The following is a 21808-nucleotide window of genomic DNA, read 5'->3' as shown; positions in this document are numbered from 1 at the left end:
AACACCTATTTTTTTTAAACAGGCACTTTTTGTTTTTATGGCGTTATCCTTTGCCCGTGATGAAATCATCTGGCTACTTCGTCATGCAGATAACATGCCAAAGAAGAGTGCAGACGACTTTATAGATAAGTACGTTAGCAACATTTAAAAAATTATTTTCTGTATATAGATGCTGCTTGATTTACAATGGGGTTATGTCCTGATAGACCCCATTGTAAGTTGAAAATATTGTTAAGTTGAAATGCATTTAGTACATCTCATCTACTGAACATTAGAGCTTAGCCTAGCCTACCTTAAATGTGCTCAGAACACTTTTATTAGCCTACAGTTGGGCAAAATTATCTGGCAACATAGTACACTGAAGAGTGTAAGTTGTTTATCTTTCTGATCACATAGTTGACTGGGAACTGCGGCAGCATCATGAGAGAGTATCATACTGCCTATTGCTAGCCTGGAAAAAAAAGTCAAAATTCAGAGTACAATTTGTACTAAATGTGTATTGCTTCTGCACCATTGTAAATTAGAAAGATAGTACATCCAAATCACTGTAAGGTGTGCACCATCTGTATTCTGATTTATGGGCTGGGGAATCTGGAGACTTATATTTGAAGCAAAATTATTTTGAAGAGCTTGGAATATTTGTGATATATCATTAGATGATATTAATTAGACTGCAAAGTCAACTTTAGTTTTAAATTAGAGCTTTTGTTTTCTCGTAGTATGCTTTGTGGTGATAAAGTTTTTGTTTTCTTGCTATGCTCAGTAATATTTCTTACAGAATTCATTTTTTAAAATTAGTTACTACACAAAACATTTAAATAAAAATCCTGTTTGTAGAGTTGCAACCCAGTGTGTCATTAAAATGTCTTTGTGTTGTTTTAGTTCAGTCTCTCAATAAGAGTTAGAAAAATGGAGCAGAGAAATAAGAGCATACAGGAAAATTTTATTTCTTGCTAATCCTCTTTTATTTGAGATTTTTTGATGATGTATTTATAACATGTCCTGTTTTTTTATTTTTTTTAATTTAATTTTGTTTTGTTTTGTTTTGTTTTTTGAGACGGAGTTTTACTCTGTCACCCAGGCTAGAGTGCAGTGATGCCATCTTGGCTCATTGCAACCTCAACCTCCTGGGTTCAAGCGATTCTCCTGTCTCAGCCTCCCAAGTAGCTGGGTTTACAGGCACCCACCACCATGCCCAGCTAATTTTTGTATTTTTAGCAGAGATGGGATTTTACCTTGTTGGCCAGGCTGGTCTTGAACCCCTAACCTCAGGTGATCAGCCTACCTTGGCCTCCCGAAGTGCTGTAATTACAGTTGTGAGCCACTGTGCCCGTGAACACTATTTTCAGTTTGGATTTTCTGCTATCAATTTTTAGCCTTAGCTTTTTTTCTTTTTTTCTTTGCTTTCCATGATTTCTTTATTTATGAAACAATTTAAAAAGGAAGTAATTGACATCAGGTATTAAACAGTGCCCTTTATAAGAAAAATACTTTTAGGAATGAGATCTAGGGCCTCTAATATATTCTTTAATAATGGTGAATTTATTATTTGAAATATTTTTCTTGAAATTTTAAAAAAGGCACATTGCTGAATTAATATTTTACATGGAAGAGCTTAGAGCACATGTGAGGAAATATGGACCTGTAATGCAGAGGTATTACGTGCAGTACCTTTCTGGCTTTGATGCTGTTGTCCTCAATGAACTCGTGCAGGTAAAAACTATCTCATACTATTTCCCTTTTGTTCCTTCCTTCCCACCTTTGATAGTATTTGATTTGTTTGTTCAACAAGCATTTATGAAATATCATGTGCCAAGTGATAAATCATGTTTATATTTTGTCGAGGAGATCATTACCTAGAAGGGAAGAAACAGTTGTAGTCCAATGTGATAGGTATTGTGCGTAAACTGTATATAAAGCTCAGAGTGAACACAAGGAAAGACACGATTATTTATCCTGAAGATGAAGGTGTATACTCACCAAATTACAGAGGGCCTTGGGAAAGAGGAGGTTAGTCATAAATCAGATGTACTACTTAGAAAGATCACCCTGGTTCAGTGTGGATGATAGATTGCTGGGAACCAACTAAGGAGGCAGAGAGACCAGAAGAAAAATGACAGCAGTAGGCTAAATGAGAGGTGATGAGAGCCTGAGCTTGGGCAGAAGCTATGGAGATTCAGAAGAGATGATAGAGACAATATAATTGATAATTAACTATTAGAAGGAAAGTAGAATAAAAATCTTTTTGAAGAAGATTGTTAAAGGATGACCAGTAAATAAAGATTTCATATAGATATTCCCATTTAAATGTCCAATTTTTTTTCCTTAATTGGTTTTTAGCCTTTTTTTTTTTTTGCTTTCCATAATTTACTTATTCAGTGTTTTTCATCTTTATTTAAATTAAAAAAAATTTTATTCCAAATAAACTGACCCTAAGAAAATAATATTTTATTTTCCTTCACTTTGTAGAATTACATGTTTCAAATGACTGTAAGCTAATGTATAAAGAACAGTTAAGAATCCTCTTTATATAAAGACTACTCTAAAGCTGCTAGTTTTCCAGAAAAATAACCATACTTTGAAGTTCTCATTTTTTTCAAATCAACCTGAAAATATAATAAGGAAAAAAATTGTTCATGTAATTTTTTTTTACCTTGAATTATATACTGTTACAAGCTAGTATTCTAAACTCTATAGTTTATTTCTTCTTTTATCCACTAGATGGAGCTCAGATACTTCCTTTCTATGGTCATTTAAAAAGGGAACAGAAAACCTCGGGTATTATTGCCTTACTATAATTTTATTTGAATAGTTATTACTTACCAGATAAGCCAGAAGCTTTTGTTCTTATTTATTATTTATTCATACTAGCATACAGTTTAAAAAGTAAACCAGAATTCCTGAGTCACTTCATCTGTTTTTATAGAAAGTGGAGTTTACTAATACTGAGAAAATTAATTCTTAGCATTTCTTCTGGATTATATGATAGTATAGTATCAGCAGCAATCATACTGATATTAGTAATTGCCAGATTTATTGACAGTGTCTCTTACCAAATCTGTAGAATACCTCTGTGAGAGTGGATATAGTTATCATTATTTGTTGAAGAAGAAATGCCTTATGTGATTTGCTCATTATCACACAGCTCATAAGTAATAGAGCCAGTAGTCAAACTCAAGTTTTAACTCCATAGTCTGAGCATTTTACCACCCTCTTCTGTTGCAAAGTATATTCACAATGTTTTTCACCATTTGCTAGCATATAAATTTAGAACTAAGGTTGTAAACCTGTTAGCATAGTTGATTGCAATAGGCGTTAATATTTTATTGTGGTAAAATATATGTAACAAAATTTACCATTTTCACGATTTTTAAGTGTACGGTTCACTCACATCGTGAAGTTTTGAAATTGTGTTTTATTTATGCTGTTTGTAAGCTAAGCATCCACTTTTTAAAAGGAATTTTTTTTTTAGCATCCACTTTATATACAGTTTATCAAATATTCATTTTTTAAGCTAGGTTGAAAAGGGTTTTTAGGTCTTAGTTTTGTTGAGGCCTAACATACAATAAAAATCACTCATTTTTAGTGCATGTTGTAAATTTCGGTAGCTGTGTACATTTGTGCAACTATTACCATCACCACATTCAAGACAGAACTTTTCCAACACCTTTAACAGTTTACTTATATACCCTTATGGTACACCTTCATCATTCTTCCATAAGCCCCTGACAGCAACTGGTGTTTGTCCATACAAAGCATACAAAGTATAGTATGAAAGTAAGTCATACTATACTTTCACCTTAAAAATACTTTTTCATATAAATTTTCCTACAAAGTGTATGAAAAAAGTACTTTTTTACACATAATCATTTATTTTTTATTTCTTTCACTTAACATAATGGTTTTGAGATTCGTATTACAGTGTGTGTTAAAATTTCATTTCTTTTTTATTACTGAAAAATATTCCATAGTATGGGTATACCAGTTTGTTTATCCATCCACTAATTGATAGACCTGAGTTGTTTCCCAACTAGATGTCTTTTTGTTTTTCAGAATCTTTCTGTTTGCCCTGAAGATGAATCAATCATCATGTCCTCTTTTGTTAACACTATGACTTCCCTAAGTGTAAAACAAGGTAAGAAGCCTTTTAAATAAAAGCATATTTTCTTCTAATTAGATTTTCAAATTTGATTATTTTTAAGGAGATAATTTACCAGTTAATTTGGCTAATGATCTATTATTTTTTGTCCTAATATTGTTCTCTGAAGCAAAGATTTCTAAAATGGGTTTGTGATGCTATTTACAAAAATAATAATTACAGTTTTATATTTCTAATTATTAAGCAGGAAGAAAAGCATTTTGTAACAAAAACAATAAAACATTTGTATTTTGTAGCAAATCATGTATTTGATCCAAGCATACCAATAACAATATTTAATGCCATTTATAAAATGTTTAGTCTGTGCCAGGCACTTTACATATATATTATCCCATTTACTCCACATTCTTTTTTCAACACTGTTATTACTTTTGAGAGATTTGGAAACTCTGGGTTTTAGGGTTAACCTCTCAGTGATTGAGCATAATTTGCCACGCTCTAATAACTATTAAGCAGGAGTAGGAATTTGAGCTCAAATCTGTCAGTCTCAAAAATTGATGTCATATAATCACCTTGCCATTATTCGAACACTCCATTCTGGTGGAATGATTAGTGTGTTTTAGTTTTATAGTCTTTTAGTCTTTTAATAAAGGATATCAGAAACCTTGAAAACTTCTGAGTAATAAATATATAAACATTTTTCTTAGTTCAGCCTGTATTGCTACCACATCTAAGTAATAAAACTAAAATAATTTTTTCTGGTGATACTTGGTTTCTATAGAGTTATTTTGTGGAACTTCAGCATGCTGTCCAAAGTTTCTATTGGTAGGATCTCTCAAATTCTATTCAAACTCCTGTAAATTGACATGTAAACACACTGAGAATCAGAGAGCTTAGGAGAGAAGTCTTTACTTCACTTAGCACAACTGTCTCCTTTATCATCATCTTTACAGGATTTGAGAATTGTTTCACTGTCTTCATTCTTAAATTTTAAAATGTTTTTATTTTTTAATTGTAAAGTATACATAAAATTGACCATCTTAACCATTTTTGAGTGTATAGTTCAATAGTGTTAAGTATATTCATATTGTTGTGCAACCAATCTCCAAAACATTTTCATTTTGCAAAACAAGTTCTTTTAATGGTTATTGAACAACAATGCCCCATTTCCCTTTCCTGCTAGCCCCTGGCAACCTCTGTTCAACTTTCTGTTTCTGTGAGCATGACTACTATAGATACCTTGTATAAGTGGAATCACAGAGTATTTGTCTTTCTGTGACTGGCTAATTTCACTAGGCTTAATGTCCTCGAGTTCAGCCATAGTAGCATGTGTCAGAATTTCCTTTCTTTTTTAGGCAGAATAATAGTCCATGATATTTATTTATTTCATTTTTGAGACCCAGTCTCACTCTGTTGCCCAGGCTGGAGTGCTGTGGTACAATCTCAGCTCACTGCAACCTCTGCCTCCCAGGTTCAAGCAGTTGTCCCACCTTAGTCTCCCGAGTAGCTGAGACTACAGGCACACACTACCACACCCAGATAATTTTTGTATTTTTAGTAGAGATGGGGTTCCCACGTTAGTCAGGCTAGTCTCAAACTCCTGACCCTTAGGTGACCTACCCGCCTCGGTCTCCCAAAGTGCTGAGATTACAGGCATGAGACACTGTGCTCAGCCTCCATTGTATTTAGATACTAGATTTTGTTTATTCATTCATTGATCAATGGAAATTTAAGTTGATTCTACCTTTGACTATTTTGAATAATTCTTCTGTGAACATGGGTGTACATATATCTTTTTAAGACCCTGGCTTTAATTCTTTTAGCTATACTCAGAAGTAGAATTGTCTTAGCTGTTAAAATTTAAAATGTGCTTATAGATTTCTGAAAACATTAATTTGCTTTGTAATCTTTTTTTTTCTGTTACTACAGTTGAAGATGGGGAAGTATTTGATTTCAGAGGAATGAGATTAGATTGGTTTAGGTTACAGGTAAGAATAACCTTTTATTGTCGTTCTGTTTTGTTATTTTATTTAACATGAAAAATTTTATAATAGAACTATAAAATAGTCATTGTTATATACCTATTGAAAATATTTCTTTTGTATAATTAACCATAAAAGAAACATTTTGTACTCATTATTAAACTTGGATAAATATATTTATAACTTAAGCCAATATGTAAGAGTTTTTGAATAGATTATTGTAATTTTAAAATATCTAAAAATTTAAATCCCAATCTCTCTCTCTTGATTATCCTGATTCAAATATTTAATTCTAAAGTAAAAGCACAAAATCTTTTTTGAGAAAATATTTAAAATCTACTGTGGGCATCAGCAAACTTTTTTTAATAAAGAGACAGCTGATAAAAATTTTCGGCTTGCAGCCATGTAGTCTCTGTCATCATGATTGCATTCTACCATTGCAGTGTGAGAGTAGCTGTAGACAATACATAACTTAATGGGCATAGCTGTATTCCAGTAAAACTATTAATAAAAACCAGCAGGTAGCCCACAGGCCATAGTTTACCACTACGATCTGTACCAAAAACTTCCGTTTGCTGAAAAACAGAAATAAATATTATTAGAGTGTTCATTTAATATATGTCTCATATAAATAGTTCATAAAGGCATTAAAAATGCAAGCCTAACCCTTTGGTGTATACTGTAACCTTAATGATAAAAATTAGTTGCCCTGTAAATATTTTAAGTGATTATGGGAAAATGGCCCAGTGTTCTCAATAATCTGCATCTTTTAAAAATCCATATATTTGTAAATGATAATAGTCATTATATCATAATATAGTCATTTGACTCATTGTGAAGTGAAAACATTCAGTTTGCCCCATTCCCAGTTTCATTCTCCAGAAATACTCACTTTTAATAACTGGCCTATATTTTTTTAGATGTTCAAACGAGTAAATTAGATAGTACTATGTACTGTTTTGCTATTTATTTATTTATTTATTTATTTAAATATTTACTTATTTATATTTTAGAGACAGAGTCTTGCCCTGTCACCCAGGCTAGAGTACAGTGGTATGATTATAACTCACTGTAACTTCAGGCTCCTAGGCTCAGGCAGTCCTCCCACGTCAGCCTCCTGAATAGCTGGGATTATAGGTGCAAGCCACCACACCCAGCTAATTTAAAAAAAAATTTGTAGAGACTGAATCTTGCTGTATTGTCCAGGCTGATCTCAGATTCCTGGCCTCAGCGATCTTCTCACCTCAGCCTCCCAAAGTCCTGGGATTACAGGCATGAACCACAGTGCCTGGCCTGTTTTGCTATTACAAATAAATAAATAGAATTTCTATTTGTTTAATTAAAAAGAGAAAATATAAGTAGTATTTGTTTGTGGAAGCTATTTTTAGATGGAAACAGTCTCAAGAATGACTCTCAGGATGACTATGCTTTTCTGGCAGTCTGCTTAGTACTCTGAGGTGCTTTTACTTTTCTTAGGTTCTTTTCCTTTCAACCTCAAAATGCATGAGCACTTTTCTCCTTTTTGTTCTGTATTCTATAGGGAGCTTATTTTTAGAACTGAAGACTTTTATAAATAAAACTATTAAATAACTTACCAGTTTGTGGGAGATCAGGGAAGTACACTTGAAATACCAACATCCTAAACTGTTAAATGTGTATATATTATAGGTTATTTTCTTATTACAAATGAAGTTTTAAAATTGACACCTCTTTGTTTTTAAAAAGGCAATGAAACAATACAGAAGTAGAACTTGTAATGTAAAAAAAGAAGTGGAATTTGCTTTGCCAAAGGATATACACGTTTCAGACTTAGAAAGTCATTGTCACAAAGCTTGAACTGCTTCAATTTTCTGTTCTCGGTTTATGGGAGTGCCTAAACCAATACTTGGACTCAGAGAATTTTAGAGATTTAGATGCATTTCAAATGCACCTTTACATTTGTGCATTTATGGGAGTGCCTAAACCAGTACTTGGACTCAGAGAATTTTAGAGATTTAGATGCATTTCAAATGCACCTTTACATTTGAAGTATTCATGTGAGAATTTTAGCCTTTTTCAATTACAGCAAAATAAAAAGCATTGAGTGAACATGAAGAATGTGGATTTGGTTATTCCTTTGTGTAGATTTTTTAAGTTTTTGTAAGATTTTTATAAGAGCATTACTAGCTAGCTATCTGATTTTTTCTTTTTCATGTAATCTGTACCTGCTTATATTAGTTTCCTAGGGCTGCCATAACAAAATACCAACTAAATGGCTTAAACAATAGAAATGTATTATTTCATAGTTCTGAAGGCTGGCAGTCTGAAAGCAAGGTGTTGGCAGAGTTGGTTTATTTCAAGGACTGCAAGGGAGAACCTGTTCCATCTCTCTCTCCTAACTTCTGGTGATTTGCTGGTAATCTTTGTTGTTCCTTGCTTGTAGTTGCATCTAAAGGCATTCTCCGTGTGTTTCTTCACATCATTTTTCTTTGCATATTTCATGTTCAAATTTTCCGTTTTTATAGGGCTACCAGTTATATTTGATTAGGTCCCATTCAAATGACTTCATTTTTACATGCTTAGCTCTGTAAAGACCCTAATTCCAAATAAGGTCACATTCTGAGGTACTGGGGGTTAGGATTTAAGCACATCTTTTTTTCGGGGATGCAATTCAATGCATAACATCGCTGTTAACCATGTTTAGAACATGCAGTCACTCAGACCCTTTCTACTGCATACAGACCCTCCTTTTTTTTTTTTTTTTTAAATTGACAACAGGACAATGTACACAAAGGAAGGAAGGAATGGGATGTACCACTAAGCCAGAGAAGTGTTTGCTAGAAGTAGAGAACAAAAGTGCAAAGTAGCAGGCAGGGTCCAGAATCTAAAAGGTTTACATAGGTGTTGAAGAGCAGCTCAGCAGCTTGAAAGTTCCAAGCCTACAAATTAGACTGTAGAATACAGAAGATAAAATACTGAGCAGTATTATGTAATCTATAGAAAAATAGCACATTCACCTTTTGAGGATTTTATAATCTAGCTATGGAGACAAAGCATAAAAAATGTAAAAAATAGCAGCTGAAAATCTGGAAGATTAAGAGATGTCATAGACAGGATATGTGTATCAGTTAATTTCAGTCTTAGAAGGGATAAAGCATTTTTCAAGTTGAAATTGCTTTGAATAGGAAAAAGAAAAGGACAAACAATGAGTAAAGAGCAAGTAAAGAGACTTTATATAAAGTATTACTGTAAGAAGGGGAAAATATTCACAAAAATTATGAATGATCTGACTTTGATCACTGACCTTTGGTTTCAGGTAGATGTACAAGAATTGTTAGGTGAAAGCATATGGCCAGAGAGTGGTGAAGAGTTCTATAGATAATCAGTAGTGGTTGAGTAGAGCAGACCAGAAGAATAAGCCTGTGGGAGAATTTTAGTAGTGTACTTTGTGCCTTCACTGATGTCCTATTTAGTTTGGTTCTAAGGTTATTGCTTTTTTTATAGGTCACTTTCATCTTTCTCTATCCTTTTCCTACTCTTGAGAATTCTCTCTGTATTTTTGTCATTCTTTTCTACTTCCTAAGTGATTTCATTCTGTTGTGTATTTCATCAGTCCCTTAAGCATTTTTAGTTGCTCTTTCAAATGTCTTTTCTCCTCTGTCTTCTGATTTATTCAAGTTGTTCATATTCTTTTACTTAAACCTGTTCTTTTTTAGTAGTAACATGTTTCTCCCCGCATTATTGTCAAGCAGTTAAATCATTATCTTGTTTTGTTGCCAATCATTTCTTCTGAATCTGTTTTCAAAATGTTATTTAAATTCTGATGTAATTTTTTTAATTTAAAAATTTTATGAATACATAATAGTTGTACATATTTATGGGGTACATGTGATATTTTGATACAAGCATGCAGTGTATAATGAACAAATCTGGGTAGTGGGAATATTTCATCACCTTGCACTTATCATCATATTGGAAACATTCCAGATCTGCTCTTGTTATTTTGAAAGATGCAGTAAATTATTAACTATAGTTGCCCCATTGTGCTATACTAGTTCTTATTCCTCCTAACTGTACTTTTGTACCTATTAACCAATCCTTTATTCCCACTTCCCCCCTTCCCTACTCAGCCTCTTATGACCATCATGCTCCTCTCTGCCTCCACGAGATCAATTTTTTTAGCGTCCACTTAGGAGTAAGAACATGTGACATTTGTTTTTCTGTGCCTGGCTTATTTCACTTAACATAATTTCCTCTAGTTCCATCTATGTTGTTGCAACAGACAGGATTTCATTCTTTTTTTTTATGGCATAATAATATTCCATTGTGTATATATTTACCATTTATCTATTGATAGACACTTGGGTTGGGTTTCATATCTTGACGATTGTGAATTTTGCTGCAATAAACATGGGAGTGCAAATACTTCTTCAGTATGTTGACTTCCTCTCTTTTGGATATATACCCAGCAGTGTGATTGATTGCTAGATCATATGGTACTTCTGTTTTTAAGTTTTTGAGGAACCTCAGACAGTACTGTTTTCAACAGGGGCTCTGCTAATTCACATTCCAACCTGCAGTATATGAGAGTTCCCCTGTCTCCACATCCTCGTTAGCATTTATTTTCTGTTTTTTGATAATAGCCATTTTAACTGGGGTGAGACGATGTCTCATTGTGGTTTTAATTTGCATTTCTCTGATGGTGAGCACTTTAAAAATATATCTGTTGGCCACCTGTATGTCTTCTTTTGAGAAATGTCTGTGTAAGATTTTTTTTTTTTTTTTTTTTTTGCTATTGAGCTGTTTGAGTTCCTTATATATTCTGATTGTTAATGCCTTGTCTGTTGAATAGTTTGCAGATATTTTCTCTCATTCTATAGGTTGTCTCTTCACTGTGCTGATTGTTTCCTTCTTTGTTGTGCAGGAGTTTTTTTAGCTTAATGTGATCCTATTTATCCATTTTTTGCTTTTGTTCCCTGTGGCTTTTGAGGTCTAACTCAAGAAATCTTTGACCAGACCAATATTCTGACATTTTTCACCAGTGTTTTCTTCTAGTAGTGTCATAGTTTCAGGTTTTAAATTTAAGTCTTTAATTCATTTTGATTTGATTTTTTTATATGATGAGAGATAGAGGTCTAGTTTCATTCTTTTACATGTGGATATCCAGTTTTCTCAGCACAATTTATTGAAGAGACTGTTCTTTCCCCAATGTATATTCTTGGCACTTTTGTTGGAAATGAGCTAATAGTAAATGCGTGGATTTATTTCTGAGTTCTGGGTTCCGTTTCATTGATATTTGTATCTGTTTTTATGCCAACACCATACTGTTTTGTTTACTATAGCTTTGTAGTAGATTTTGTGATGAGGTAATGTGATTCCTCCTGCTTTGTACTTTTTGGATTGTACTTTTCAGTATTGATTTGACTCTTTTAGGTTTTTTTTGTTGTTTGTTCCATATGAATTTTAGGATTTATTTTTTCTGTTTCTGTAAAGAATGTCATTGGTATTTAGATAGGGATTTCATTGAATCTGTAGATCACTTTGGGTGGTATGTTTAGCAATATGAATTCTTCCAATTCATGAACATGAGGTGTCTTTTATCTTGTTGTGTCTTCTTCAGTTTCCTTTTTCAATGTTTTATGGCTTTCATTGTAGAGATCTTTCACTTTTTGGTGAAGTTTATTGGTAGGCTTTTTTTTTTTTTTTTTTGGTAGCTACTGTAAATGAGATTTCTTGATTTCTTTTTCAGCATGTTTGCTATTGACACATGGAAATGCCTCTGATTTTTGTATGTTGAGTTTATGTCATGAAACTGAATTGGTTGATCAGTTTTAGTAGTGTTTTGGTAGAGTCTTTAGGTTTTTGTAAATATAATGTCATATTTTCTTCAGATAAGGACAATTTGATGACTTGTCTTCCAGTTCGGATGCTTTTAATTTATGTCTTTTGTCTGATTGCTTTGGCTAGGACTTCCAGTCCTGTGTTGAATAAAAGTGTTGAAAGCAGGCATCCTTGTATTGTTCCAAATCTCAGAGGAAATGCTTTCAGTTTTCCCCGATTCAGTGTGTTGCTAGCTGCGGGTTCGTCATATATGGCCTTTATTGTTTTCTTCCATACCTAGTTTGTTAAGAGGTATTATGTTTTCTTCCATACCTTGTTTGTTAAGAGCTATGTTTTCTTCCATACCCAGTTTAAGAGTTTTTATTATGAAGAGATGTTGAATTGTATTGAATGCATTTTCAGCATATATTAAAATTATACAGTTTCGTCCTTATTCATGTGCATATGTTGAACCATCTTGTATTTATCTTACTGGATCATGATCTTTTTAGTGTGTTGTTGAATTCTGTGTGCTAGTATTTTGTTCAGCATTTTTGCATCTATGTTCGTGAGTGTTGATGGCCTGTAGTTTCTTTTCCTGTAGTTTTGTGTCTTTGGTTTTGGTATCAGGGTAATGCTGGCCTCGTAGAATGAGTATTTGAAAGTATTCTTTCCTTCCCAATTATTTGGAATAGTTTGAGTAGAATTGGTATTAGTTCTTTAAATATTTGCTGGAATTCAGCAGTGAAGCCATCAGGTCCTGGGCTTTTCTCTCACGGGAGACTTTTTATTACTGCTTCTATCTCATTACTTATTATTGGTCCTTTCAGGTTTTCTGTTTCTTCTTGGTAGGATGTATGTGTCTAGGAATTTATCCATTTCATATCGGTTCTCCAGTTCTTTGGCATATAGTTGTTCATAATCTCTAATCCTTGGAAGTTTTTGGTATCAGTTGTAATGTCTCCTTTTCCATTTCTGGTTTTTTTCTGGGGGTGGGGGGATCTTTCTTTTTTTCTTACTTAATTTAGCTAAAGGTTTGTCAATTTTGTTTAGTTTTCCAAAGAACTAACTTTTTATTTTGTTGATCTTTTGTATTATTTTTAGTCTCGATTTTCTTTATTTCTTCTCTGATCTTTATTACTTATTTCCTTCTGCTAACTTTGGGTTTGGTTTGTCCTTACTTTTCTAGTTCTTTAAGTTACATTATTAGGTTATTTGGTCTTTCTACTTTATTAATGTAAGTGTTTATTGCTATAAATTTTCCTCTTATTACTGCTTTTGCTGTATCCCATAGGTTTTGGTATATCGTGTTTCTATTTTTCTTTCAATAAATTTTTTATTTCCTTAATTTCTACATTGTTCAGGAGCATATTGTTTAATTTCCATAGGTTAGTTTCCAAAGTTCCTCTTGTTGATTTCTAGTTTTATTACACTATGGTCAGAGAAGATACTTGATATGATTTCAGTTTTTTGAATTTGTTGAACTTTGTTTTGTGGCCTAACATATGGTCTCTCCTGGAGAATATCCCATGTTCTGATGAGAAGAATAAATTCTGCTTTTTGAAAATGTGGGGCAGTTAATGGAACTCTTTATTGAATTCATGGCCACAGCTATAGCTAATTCCTGTTTATACTCTAAAGCTGATAAATGGTAAGTAAAACTCCTTAGGCTTAGTTTGTGATAAATGTCAAGTGTATTTTGTCATCAGAATATTGACATCATTCTTCCTCATTCCTCCTTCTTTTCTGGTAGACAAAAACCGCAAAATACAAAAGTCTCCTTTGTGATGTCACTGTCTCATTGAATAGTAACATCATCCACCTATTGGCCCCTTACCATGGTAGGGTTTGAGATTCAATTTTTATCCTACTTACAAGGTGACAATTTACTCTCTTACTATTTCATGGATGCTGGCAAGAAGATATGGAGCTCCTGGGTCAGCGACAAAAGACAAAAGACTTAATTCACTGCACAGAAAGCAGTATAGGCATCAGCATATATGCATTATTTCTGCTATTTCCCTAAGCTCTGCAGGTGTGGTACAGAGGAGCCAAAATGAATTCTGTGCATGCAGTCTGTTTGTGTTGCAGATAAGGAACACTTAAGTTTGAGGAACCTTCTATTTTATCATCAGCCATAAGCATACTTACTCTTTGTTCCAAGGGAGACATTACCTCATCCCTCAAATTTGATAGCTGCAAGTATAACCCTAAGAAATGGCCTAGATAATGAGTGGCTCAGGCCTTGCCTTCTTGACACACCCAGCAAGCTGTGTGGGAGCATGAGACCTATGCAGGAGTATCTCCCAATAGCCAAAATCCTGACCCTTATTTATAATTCTTCTATTTTCCACTACATCTAATTATTTCCCAGAGTAGACTCTTTTAAACTACCATTACTCAAAATCAGACCTGTCTTATTGCCACTACTGCCTTCTAATAGATTTCTGCTTCCTTTCCCTTCCCAGTCATGCTTCCCTGTTTTCTCCACTATACAGAGTAATCTTTCTAAAACAAAAACTGGCCACCACATAGAACCCTTAGTGCTTCACTAAAAAGTTTAAATTCTTTAATATGGCATACAGGCTGTTCCCAATCTGGTTGAATCTCATGTTTTAGTATTTCTCTTTTCTTCTTTGCACTCAAATTCTAGTCATAACAGTATTTATGCTGTAGGCACCCCTTCTATTCTTATTCACTGCCCTTCTGAAATGTCCCCTATCCATGGACATGATCTGCTTTTTGTGATTTGGTATCCCAATTACAGAATTTTTTCCCCCACAACCTATCTTAATGATTTTTGTTTAGTTCTTTCGCTTTTTTGGCCAAACTACACCAATTTTTACTATCTTCAGTACTCTTCTAGAATGTGTCAAATTAATACAGTGTATTATATAATCCAGTTTTTAGTGAATCAGTATACTCTAAAACCTCATTGAGTCAACATGTACAGTAGTTAGTTTTATCTGATTGCTTCCTGTGTGTGTTTTGTCTCTTAAATTAGATTGAAGATTTCTTTTGGTATGGTTAACATGACAGTTAATTGTTTTACACTTTTAATATTGTAATTTCAGTTCCTTTGAGGTTCAATATGAATGACTCATATATTAGACACTGTTTTATGGACATGAGTATTTCAGTTAACTAAATAAATTCTTGATAGGAATTTCAAGGTAGGCTCACTACAGACAACTAACACAATAGATGTTACTATCAGTGTCACAGTAAATAGTTTAAGTATCTTTCAATGATGCTTTCCCCCCTATAAAATGACAAGTCCAAAGTCATTGATCTCTACCTAAACTACTTTTGTTTTTTCTGTATTTTATAGGCATATACTAGTGTCTCTAAGGCTTCACTTGGCCTTGCAGATCACAGAGAACTTGGAAAGATGATGAATACAATAATTTTTCATACAAAAATGGTAGATTCCTTGGTGGAAATGTTGGTGGAAACATCAGATCTCTCAATATTTTGGTATGTTGTAATTTTCTCTAAATCTGGATTTGAAAGTTTTAGTATGTGAGTATATGTTTCTTGATTGTTTTTGTGTTAGCATAGTCCTTAAGACAGTTCAGTAATAGACCCTTAAGAATAAAGGGAATAGTGAACTTTTATTAAAATGGGCCAACAAAAAGAAGTTTAACTAAGTTGGGATTTTATGTCTATTTTTAATTCTCTAAAAGAGCAACTTACTGATGTGACTTTTATTTCTTACATTTTTTTTGAGGAGTTGAAAACAGTCACTTCAAATTACCTTAAGGCCCTTCTTTGCATGATTAGACTAAAGGGAAAGAAATGTTGTGGATTAGGGTCAAATAGAGCAAGTGTTAGAAATTAAATGCCTGGTAACTTCACTTCTATGATGTTAAATTAAAAATTAATATTAAGATGATGTGGTGACCACTTCCTGCATTGTGCTTCATTCTCCTCTTTATTATAGTCTTTTTGTTATACTTAGTTTATTTTTCTTCCCTCTCTTCTTCCCAGAAAATGTGGTCCTTAATGGCTATAATTTGTTTTGTTAGTGTCTATCATAGTAGTTATTTAATAAATCTTTGAATGAATAAGTCAACTTGGTTGTGATCAGATTAATAAACAGTGGAGTGGCCAGGCATGCCGTGGCTCACGCCTATAATCCCAACACTTGGGAGGCCAAGGTGGGTGGATCATCTGAGGTCAGGAGTTTGAGACCAGCCTGGCCAACATAGTGAAACCTCATCTCTACTGAAAATACAAAAATTAGTCAGACGTGGTGGTGGGCGCCTGTAGTCCCAGCTACTTGGGTGGCTTGAAGCAGGAGAATCGCCTGAACCTGGGAGGCGGAGGTTGCAGTGAGCCGAGATCGCGCCACTGCACTCTAGCCTCGGTGACAGAGCGAGACTGTCTCAGAAATAAATAAATAAATAAACAAATAAATAAATAACAGTGGGGCTAGGATTCAAACTCAAGTATTCTCGCTTCAGAGCTGTATAATATCAACTCTATTTTCTGCGTCTTGGACCTTTTTTTTCCTTTAGGGAAGAGGACTGGAATAACCTAGTATGTCTCTTGATTTCTAAAATGCTGTAATGATCTCAGTGGATAGTAATAATCATTTCTATGTATTGTGTAGAGATCATCATGAAAAGCTTCTCATTGCATTGATTTTGGAAAATAATGTAATCTATGTTGATTTTGGCAGTTTGTTAGGAAGGCTTGAATTAGCAGTATTGCAGAAGAAATTCAAATTGCCAGGTAGAGAAAGTATGCCTCTTAAAGGAAATAATGAAGCACATTAGGAAATATACTTTTTAGATTTAGACACATCACAGGTCAAATTTGCAAGAATATTTAGGATTATTTGGAGCCTGGGACTACTGTCTATCTGACACAAAGTCTACCTTAAGTAGAACATGGAACATTATATGTTTAGATATTTTTAGCTATGCAAAGGATCCTATTACAAAAGAAAAATACAACAATTAGAAAATCCTATCCCCTTTCTTGGAACTAAAAGCACTTTGAATCATGTTTGAAATTTGTAATTTTCAGTCATACCTAGATTTTATTTATATTTTTTCAGTTACATTCTATTTTTGCCTGTCACATCTAAAATAAAGAAATGTTTACTACTTCTGTTTGTCTTATTACTCTAAGATATACAGTGTTTTATTGACTCACATTCTTTTACATGTAGATTTAACATCTTAAATGTGGATGCAAATTAAAACTGATGTCAGACTGGGTGCCATGGCTCACGCCCGTAATTTCAGCACCATGAGAGGCCGAAATGGAGGATTGCTTGAGCCTGAGAGGTTAAGGATGCAGTGAACTGTGATTGTGCCACTGCACTCCAGCCTGGGCAACAAAGTGTCCCCCGTCTAAAAAAAAAAGTAAAAAAAAAAAATTGATGGCATGCGATTATTTAATTGGCAATGTTTTTTTCTTAGTGGTTCATAAAATAATATTTCTTTTTTTAAAATTTATTTTTTAAAAATAGAGACAGGGTTTTGCCACATTGCCCAGGCTGGTCTCAAACTCCTGGGCTCCAGTGATCCACCTGCCTCAGCCTGCCAAAGAGCTAGGGATTATAGGCGTGAGCCACCACACTTGGCCATAATAATGGTATTTTTTCCTATTTATAGTGACTTAGCTTTGATGAAATTTGATTACGTAAGGGGCCATAGATTATGGTTTATTGTTTTTTAAAATGTTGTTAATGTTATATAAATAATATTTTTGTTACTCTGGGATAATTATTGGTGTGTAAAAGATACTTTGGGGGAAAAATATTCTCTTCTTAAATCAGTGCTACCAGTTATCATTCATTCACTTGAATCAAATTAACTATAAGGTACTATATCAGAAAACTTTAACTGTAAAAATTGTGATTCTGATTTTTGTTTATATAGTTTTTATAGTCGTGCTTTTGAGAAGATGTTTCAACAGTGTTTGGAGTTACCCTCTCAATCAAGATACTCAATTGCATTTCCACTACTTTGCACTCATTTTATGAGTTGCACGCATGAACTATGTCCAGAAGAGGTAATTACAGTATACTACTGTGAGTTATATGGTATGCAAAGTAAACTAGTTCAAACCTGTAGCCAACCAACTATTTATAGTCGTAGTTACCTAATTTAGCTTCCCATCGAATACATCTCTATACAGAATCAGAAAAGTGCTTGAATAGATACATAGGTTTAATATGTATATGGATAAGTAAACATAAGTATAATATATCATAAAGTCACTTGGAATTACCTTTTTTAAAGATAAATGGTGGGTCAGGTATTAATATCTGTGGAAAAGATTTATATAGTAATTGATTTTGTATACTTAATTTTCCTCTTTAACTGTCATGGAAAGGACTCAAAAATTAAATTTATGGATTACTGAATAAACAAACAAGTCAGAGAGATTCACTAACTTGTTATTACTAAATTGTTCATAAATGTATTAAGCAAAATCCAGATTTGCTGTTATTTGTGGGATACATACATGCATGTGCACACACACACACAGTTGCAGAGTAATTGAACTGCTTGGTAGTTTTGCTGATGCCAAGTATCTGTGAAAAATGTACTCAGTGTTTCTTCTAATCTTTAAAGAAGAAATATTTTCTAAGTGTGATAAGAATATAAAGATTAAATAATGTATTTTTTTATTATAATTTAACTTAGTGTTTAGTCCCTTTACGTAAAATTGCAGAACTTGTAGAAAAGAAACTTAGAGATAGCAGGAACATGGTCGATTTCTTTAAGCATTAGACAACATCTGTTGCAGATTGTATGCCAGTACTCCAGGGAAAGCCAACTTTGAGACAGAAGTGAGCTTACAGGAAGTTTATTAGGGAATACTTTTAGAATTTATACCAATGAGGATATTAATACCACCAATTTTAATAGATTTATAAATTTTTTAGATTTAATAGATTTTTTCTCCCAAACTTGACACCTGAGATGTATTATTAACTGTTTCCTCACCATCAAATTTCATTAAATTACCCATAAAAAGTCCTTCTAATTTTATTTATATGTCATGTCTTGAATCCATCCTCTACTTTCCATTGCTGTTGTAATTATTACAGTTCAGATTTACGATACTCTTCATATGTACTCTAAATGGAGTTCATCTTTTGCCTGGATTATCTAAGTAGTCTCTTTGCTTCTGCTATTGTTCCCCTAAACTTTATTCTCAGCACTGTAGCCAAAGGCAGAGGTCAGATCATGAAGAGACTTGTAAGACATGTTAAACCTTAGTTTTTCTCCATCTCAGCATTTCTGAGCTATTGAAAGGGAGTAGTGAAGTCAGATTTGTATTTTAAATAAGTTAGTGTCTGTAAAGAACAAATTTGAGGAGTCTTAATTCAGTATTCTTTTTTCAGGGAAAATTAATAGCAGAAGATTTATGTCTTATCTTTCAGAAGTCAGAATTTGATTGAAAAAGCACTAAGTGTTTATTAATTGAAATCTTTCCTAAGGTGAACCAATATTTAATTGTATCAGGTTGTAAATTTTTTTTTTTTGGTTTTACTTTCTATTAAAGTTTTACAGGGCATTTTAAATAAAATACGTTAGATATCATAATAGATCTAGGAAAAATTATTTTGTATGCTCAAGTATTTTTATATTATGTATTTTACATTTCATCATAGAAATACTCTATGTAAGCTCTACATATATGATTATGGAAGGTCAGGGCAGGAAAACTGTAAAAAATTTTTTTCTTTGTAAAGTATCACAAATGTATAGTGCAAAAATTTACAGTGTTTTATACTCAACATTCCAGTTACCATAGATAAGAAAAAACATCAAACAATTGCAACCCACTAAAACTAAAAAGAGAATCCTGTAGAGATGGATGCACGATCAGCTTTTTTGTTTTTTCTTCCTGGGAGCAATGGGGTTTGAGTTTAGAGATTTGAATGCTTTGGACTTTCTATTACCAAATTGATTTCTCACCATTTCATTTAAATATTTGAGCTCTTCTTTCCTGTTTACACAATTGCAAAGTTGTGTCACAATTTATACATTTATAGAGACACAGATTTTAAATGAAATAAGATTGGAAACAGTACTCTAAATCTGTTTCCTTTCACATTATAAGTTTACTATTTTAACATTTAAGAACTGGATATAGGACTTTGTGGAATTTGAAAATTAAATATATAGTTTTTCATGTTAAGCAAAATACTGATTTTTTAAGACTCCTCCCAATTATACATTGCTTTCATAATCACCAAATACTTTGTCATTTATGTTCAAATACAGTATGGTGAGTTAGTTGTTACAAGAGCCAAAAGCAATTTTTGACATCTCCCACCCCTATTTCTTATTGCAGAATGTACCTTTAGCCTAATTTTCCATGTCTATTTAGAAGTCTTTTTAATTCAAAGTACTTTCTTTATAACTTGTATTATTATTATTCTGCCTTAACAGCGACATCATATTGGAGATCGCAGTCTTTCCTTATGTAATATGTTCCTAGATGAAATGGCCAAACAAGCTCGAAATCTGATCACTGATATTTGCACAGAACAGTGTACTCTTAGTGACCAGGTAATGATTTAAATGTTTCCAACAGATAGGAAATTTTGTGTGTGAAGGCAAGAAAATGTGCTTTTAGCCAGTTGTTTTACTTTCCATTCTTTAGTTCCCACAACTGTTAGTAAACCTCATACCTCTGCTGTGAAACTCCATTAACAGGTATAATTTCTTAAATGTAAACTTTTTGGCAAGACTCTATGTACTGTTTGTGTTCTTTAATCAGGAGACATGTATATTTTTTGTGTGTGTGTAGTGTTAGCACCTGATTCTGCTATTTCATTGAAAGTTGCAAAAGAACTGGAATTAAGCATATTTGGTGATTTTCAATCCACTGTACTTACAATTCAGATTGAAGCTCAGATTGCCTTATCATTGGCTAGTAGGAGTCCTTATAGTCATTTGAGAGCTTTCTTGTTATCTGGTGTGACAAGATGTACCAGCCTTTCTAGTAGCTCTGTCTCTTATGAAGAGTGTTGTAAATATTCAACACTCTGGTCTCTTTAATATTCTTGAAGTTGCAAATGTCCTTAGAAATTTTCATTTTAGGAAGGAACTCCTTTGTCGCAATACAAATGCAATGTAATTTCTTATGCATTTTTTCCCCAAATACCAATCCCATGGCTTTAGTTACTATCTAGGTATAATGACTAAATAACTTTCCTTGGCCCAGCAGTGTCCAATGGAAATATTATGCAAACCACATATGTAATTTAAAATTTTGTAGTAGCCATACACAAAACTTAAAGAAACAGGTAAAACTAATTTTAAAAACATTGATTCAACCTGATATACCCCAAAATGTTATTTCAGCATGTAATCATATGAATGAAATATTATATAGTTTTTATACTAAATCTTTGAAATCTGGTGTTTATTTTACAACACAACTGAATTTGGACTGGGCACATTTCACATGTGGTTACTGTAATGTACAGTGAAGCTTTCCTTCTACCTAAAATGTTCTCATTTCTCATTTGCCTGCTTTGTTACCTGTCAAGTGAAATCAGTTATTTCTCACTTGTACCTGTGTGGTTTTTTTTTTTTTGTTTTGTTTTTTTAGTTATTGGTCTTAACGATGTGTTAGGTAGAAAGCTCTGTGTCCTGCTTTTCTCACATATCTAAGTTAGAGTACTTTCAATTTTATCTGAGAAGTCTGTCTCAAATCTGCCCATTAACTTTTTTTTATTACACTTGCCTATTTCTTATCCCTTTTTCATGCCTTGTCTGAACTATTTCTAGCAGCTCTGGTACAGTTTTCCTTTTTCAATGTTTTCTTCTGCCAGTATCAGAATTAGCCTTAGAAAACTCCTCATGGCCAGGCATGGTGGCTCACATTTGTAATCCCAGCGCTTTGGGAGGCCAAGGCGGGCGGATCGCCTGAGGTCAGGAGTTTGAGA

At 33.2% G+C, this 21808-nt stretch overlaps 1 protein-coding gene across 4 annotated transcripts in view; it reads left to right on the top strand.

Annotated features, from left to right (window-relative positions):
* The window catches only part of NCKAP1 (NCK associated protein 1), a 112273-nt gene that overhangs the window by 57184 nt on the left and 33281 nt on the right, over positions 1-21808 (top strand). For all 4 annotated transcript variants that reach the window (XM_021923772.2, XM_021923773.2, XM_021923774.2 and 1 more), the window contains 7 exons: positions 23-129; positions 1581-1713; positions 4054-4135; positions 6029-6087; positions 15212-15357; positions 17775-17907; positions 20304-20423. In XM_021923772.2, coding sequence (XP_021779464.1) covers positions 23-129; positions 1581-1713; positions 4054-4135; positions 6029-6087; positions 15212-15357; positions 17775-17907; positions 20304-20423 — 780 coding nt within the window. The remainder of the gene's footprint in view (positions 1-22; positions 130-1580; positions 1714-4053; positions 4136-6028; positions 6088-15211; positions 15358-17774; positions 17908-20303; positions 20424-21808) is intronic.

Source organism: Papio anubis, chromosome 10, assembly GCF_008728515.1.
Source record: "Papio anubis isolate 15944 chromosome 10, Panubis1.0, whole genome shotgun sequence".
Taxonomy (NCBI): Eukaryota; Metazoa; Chordata; class Mammalia; order Primates; family Cercopithecidae; genus Papio; species Papio anubis.
The sequence above is the reverse complement of the archived record's forward strand: the minus strand, read 5'-3'. Positions and strand labels throughout refer to the sequence as shown.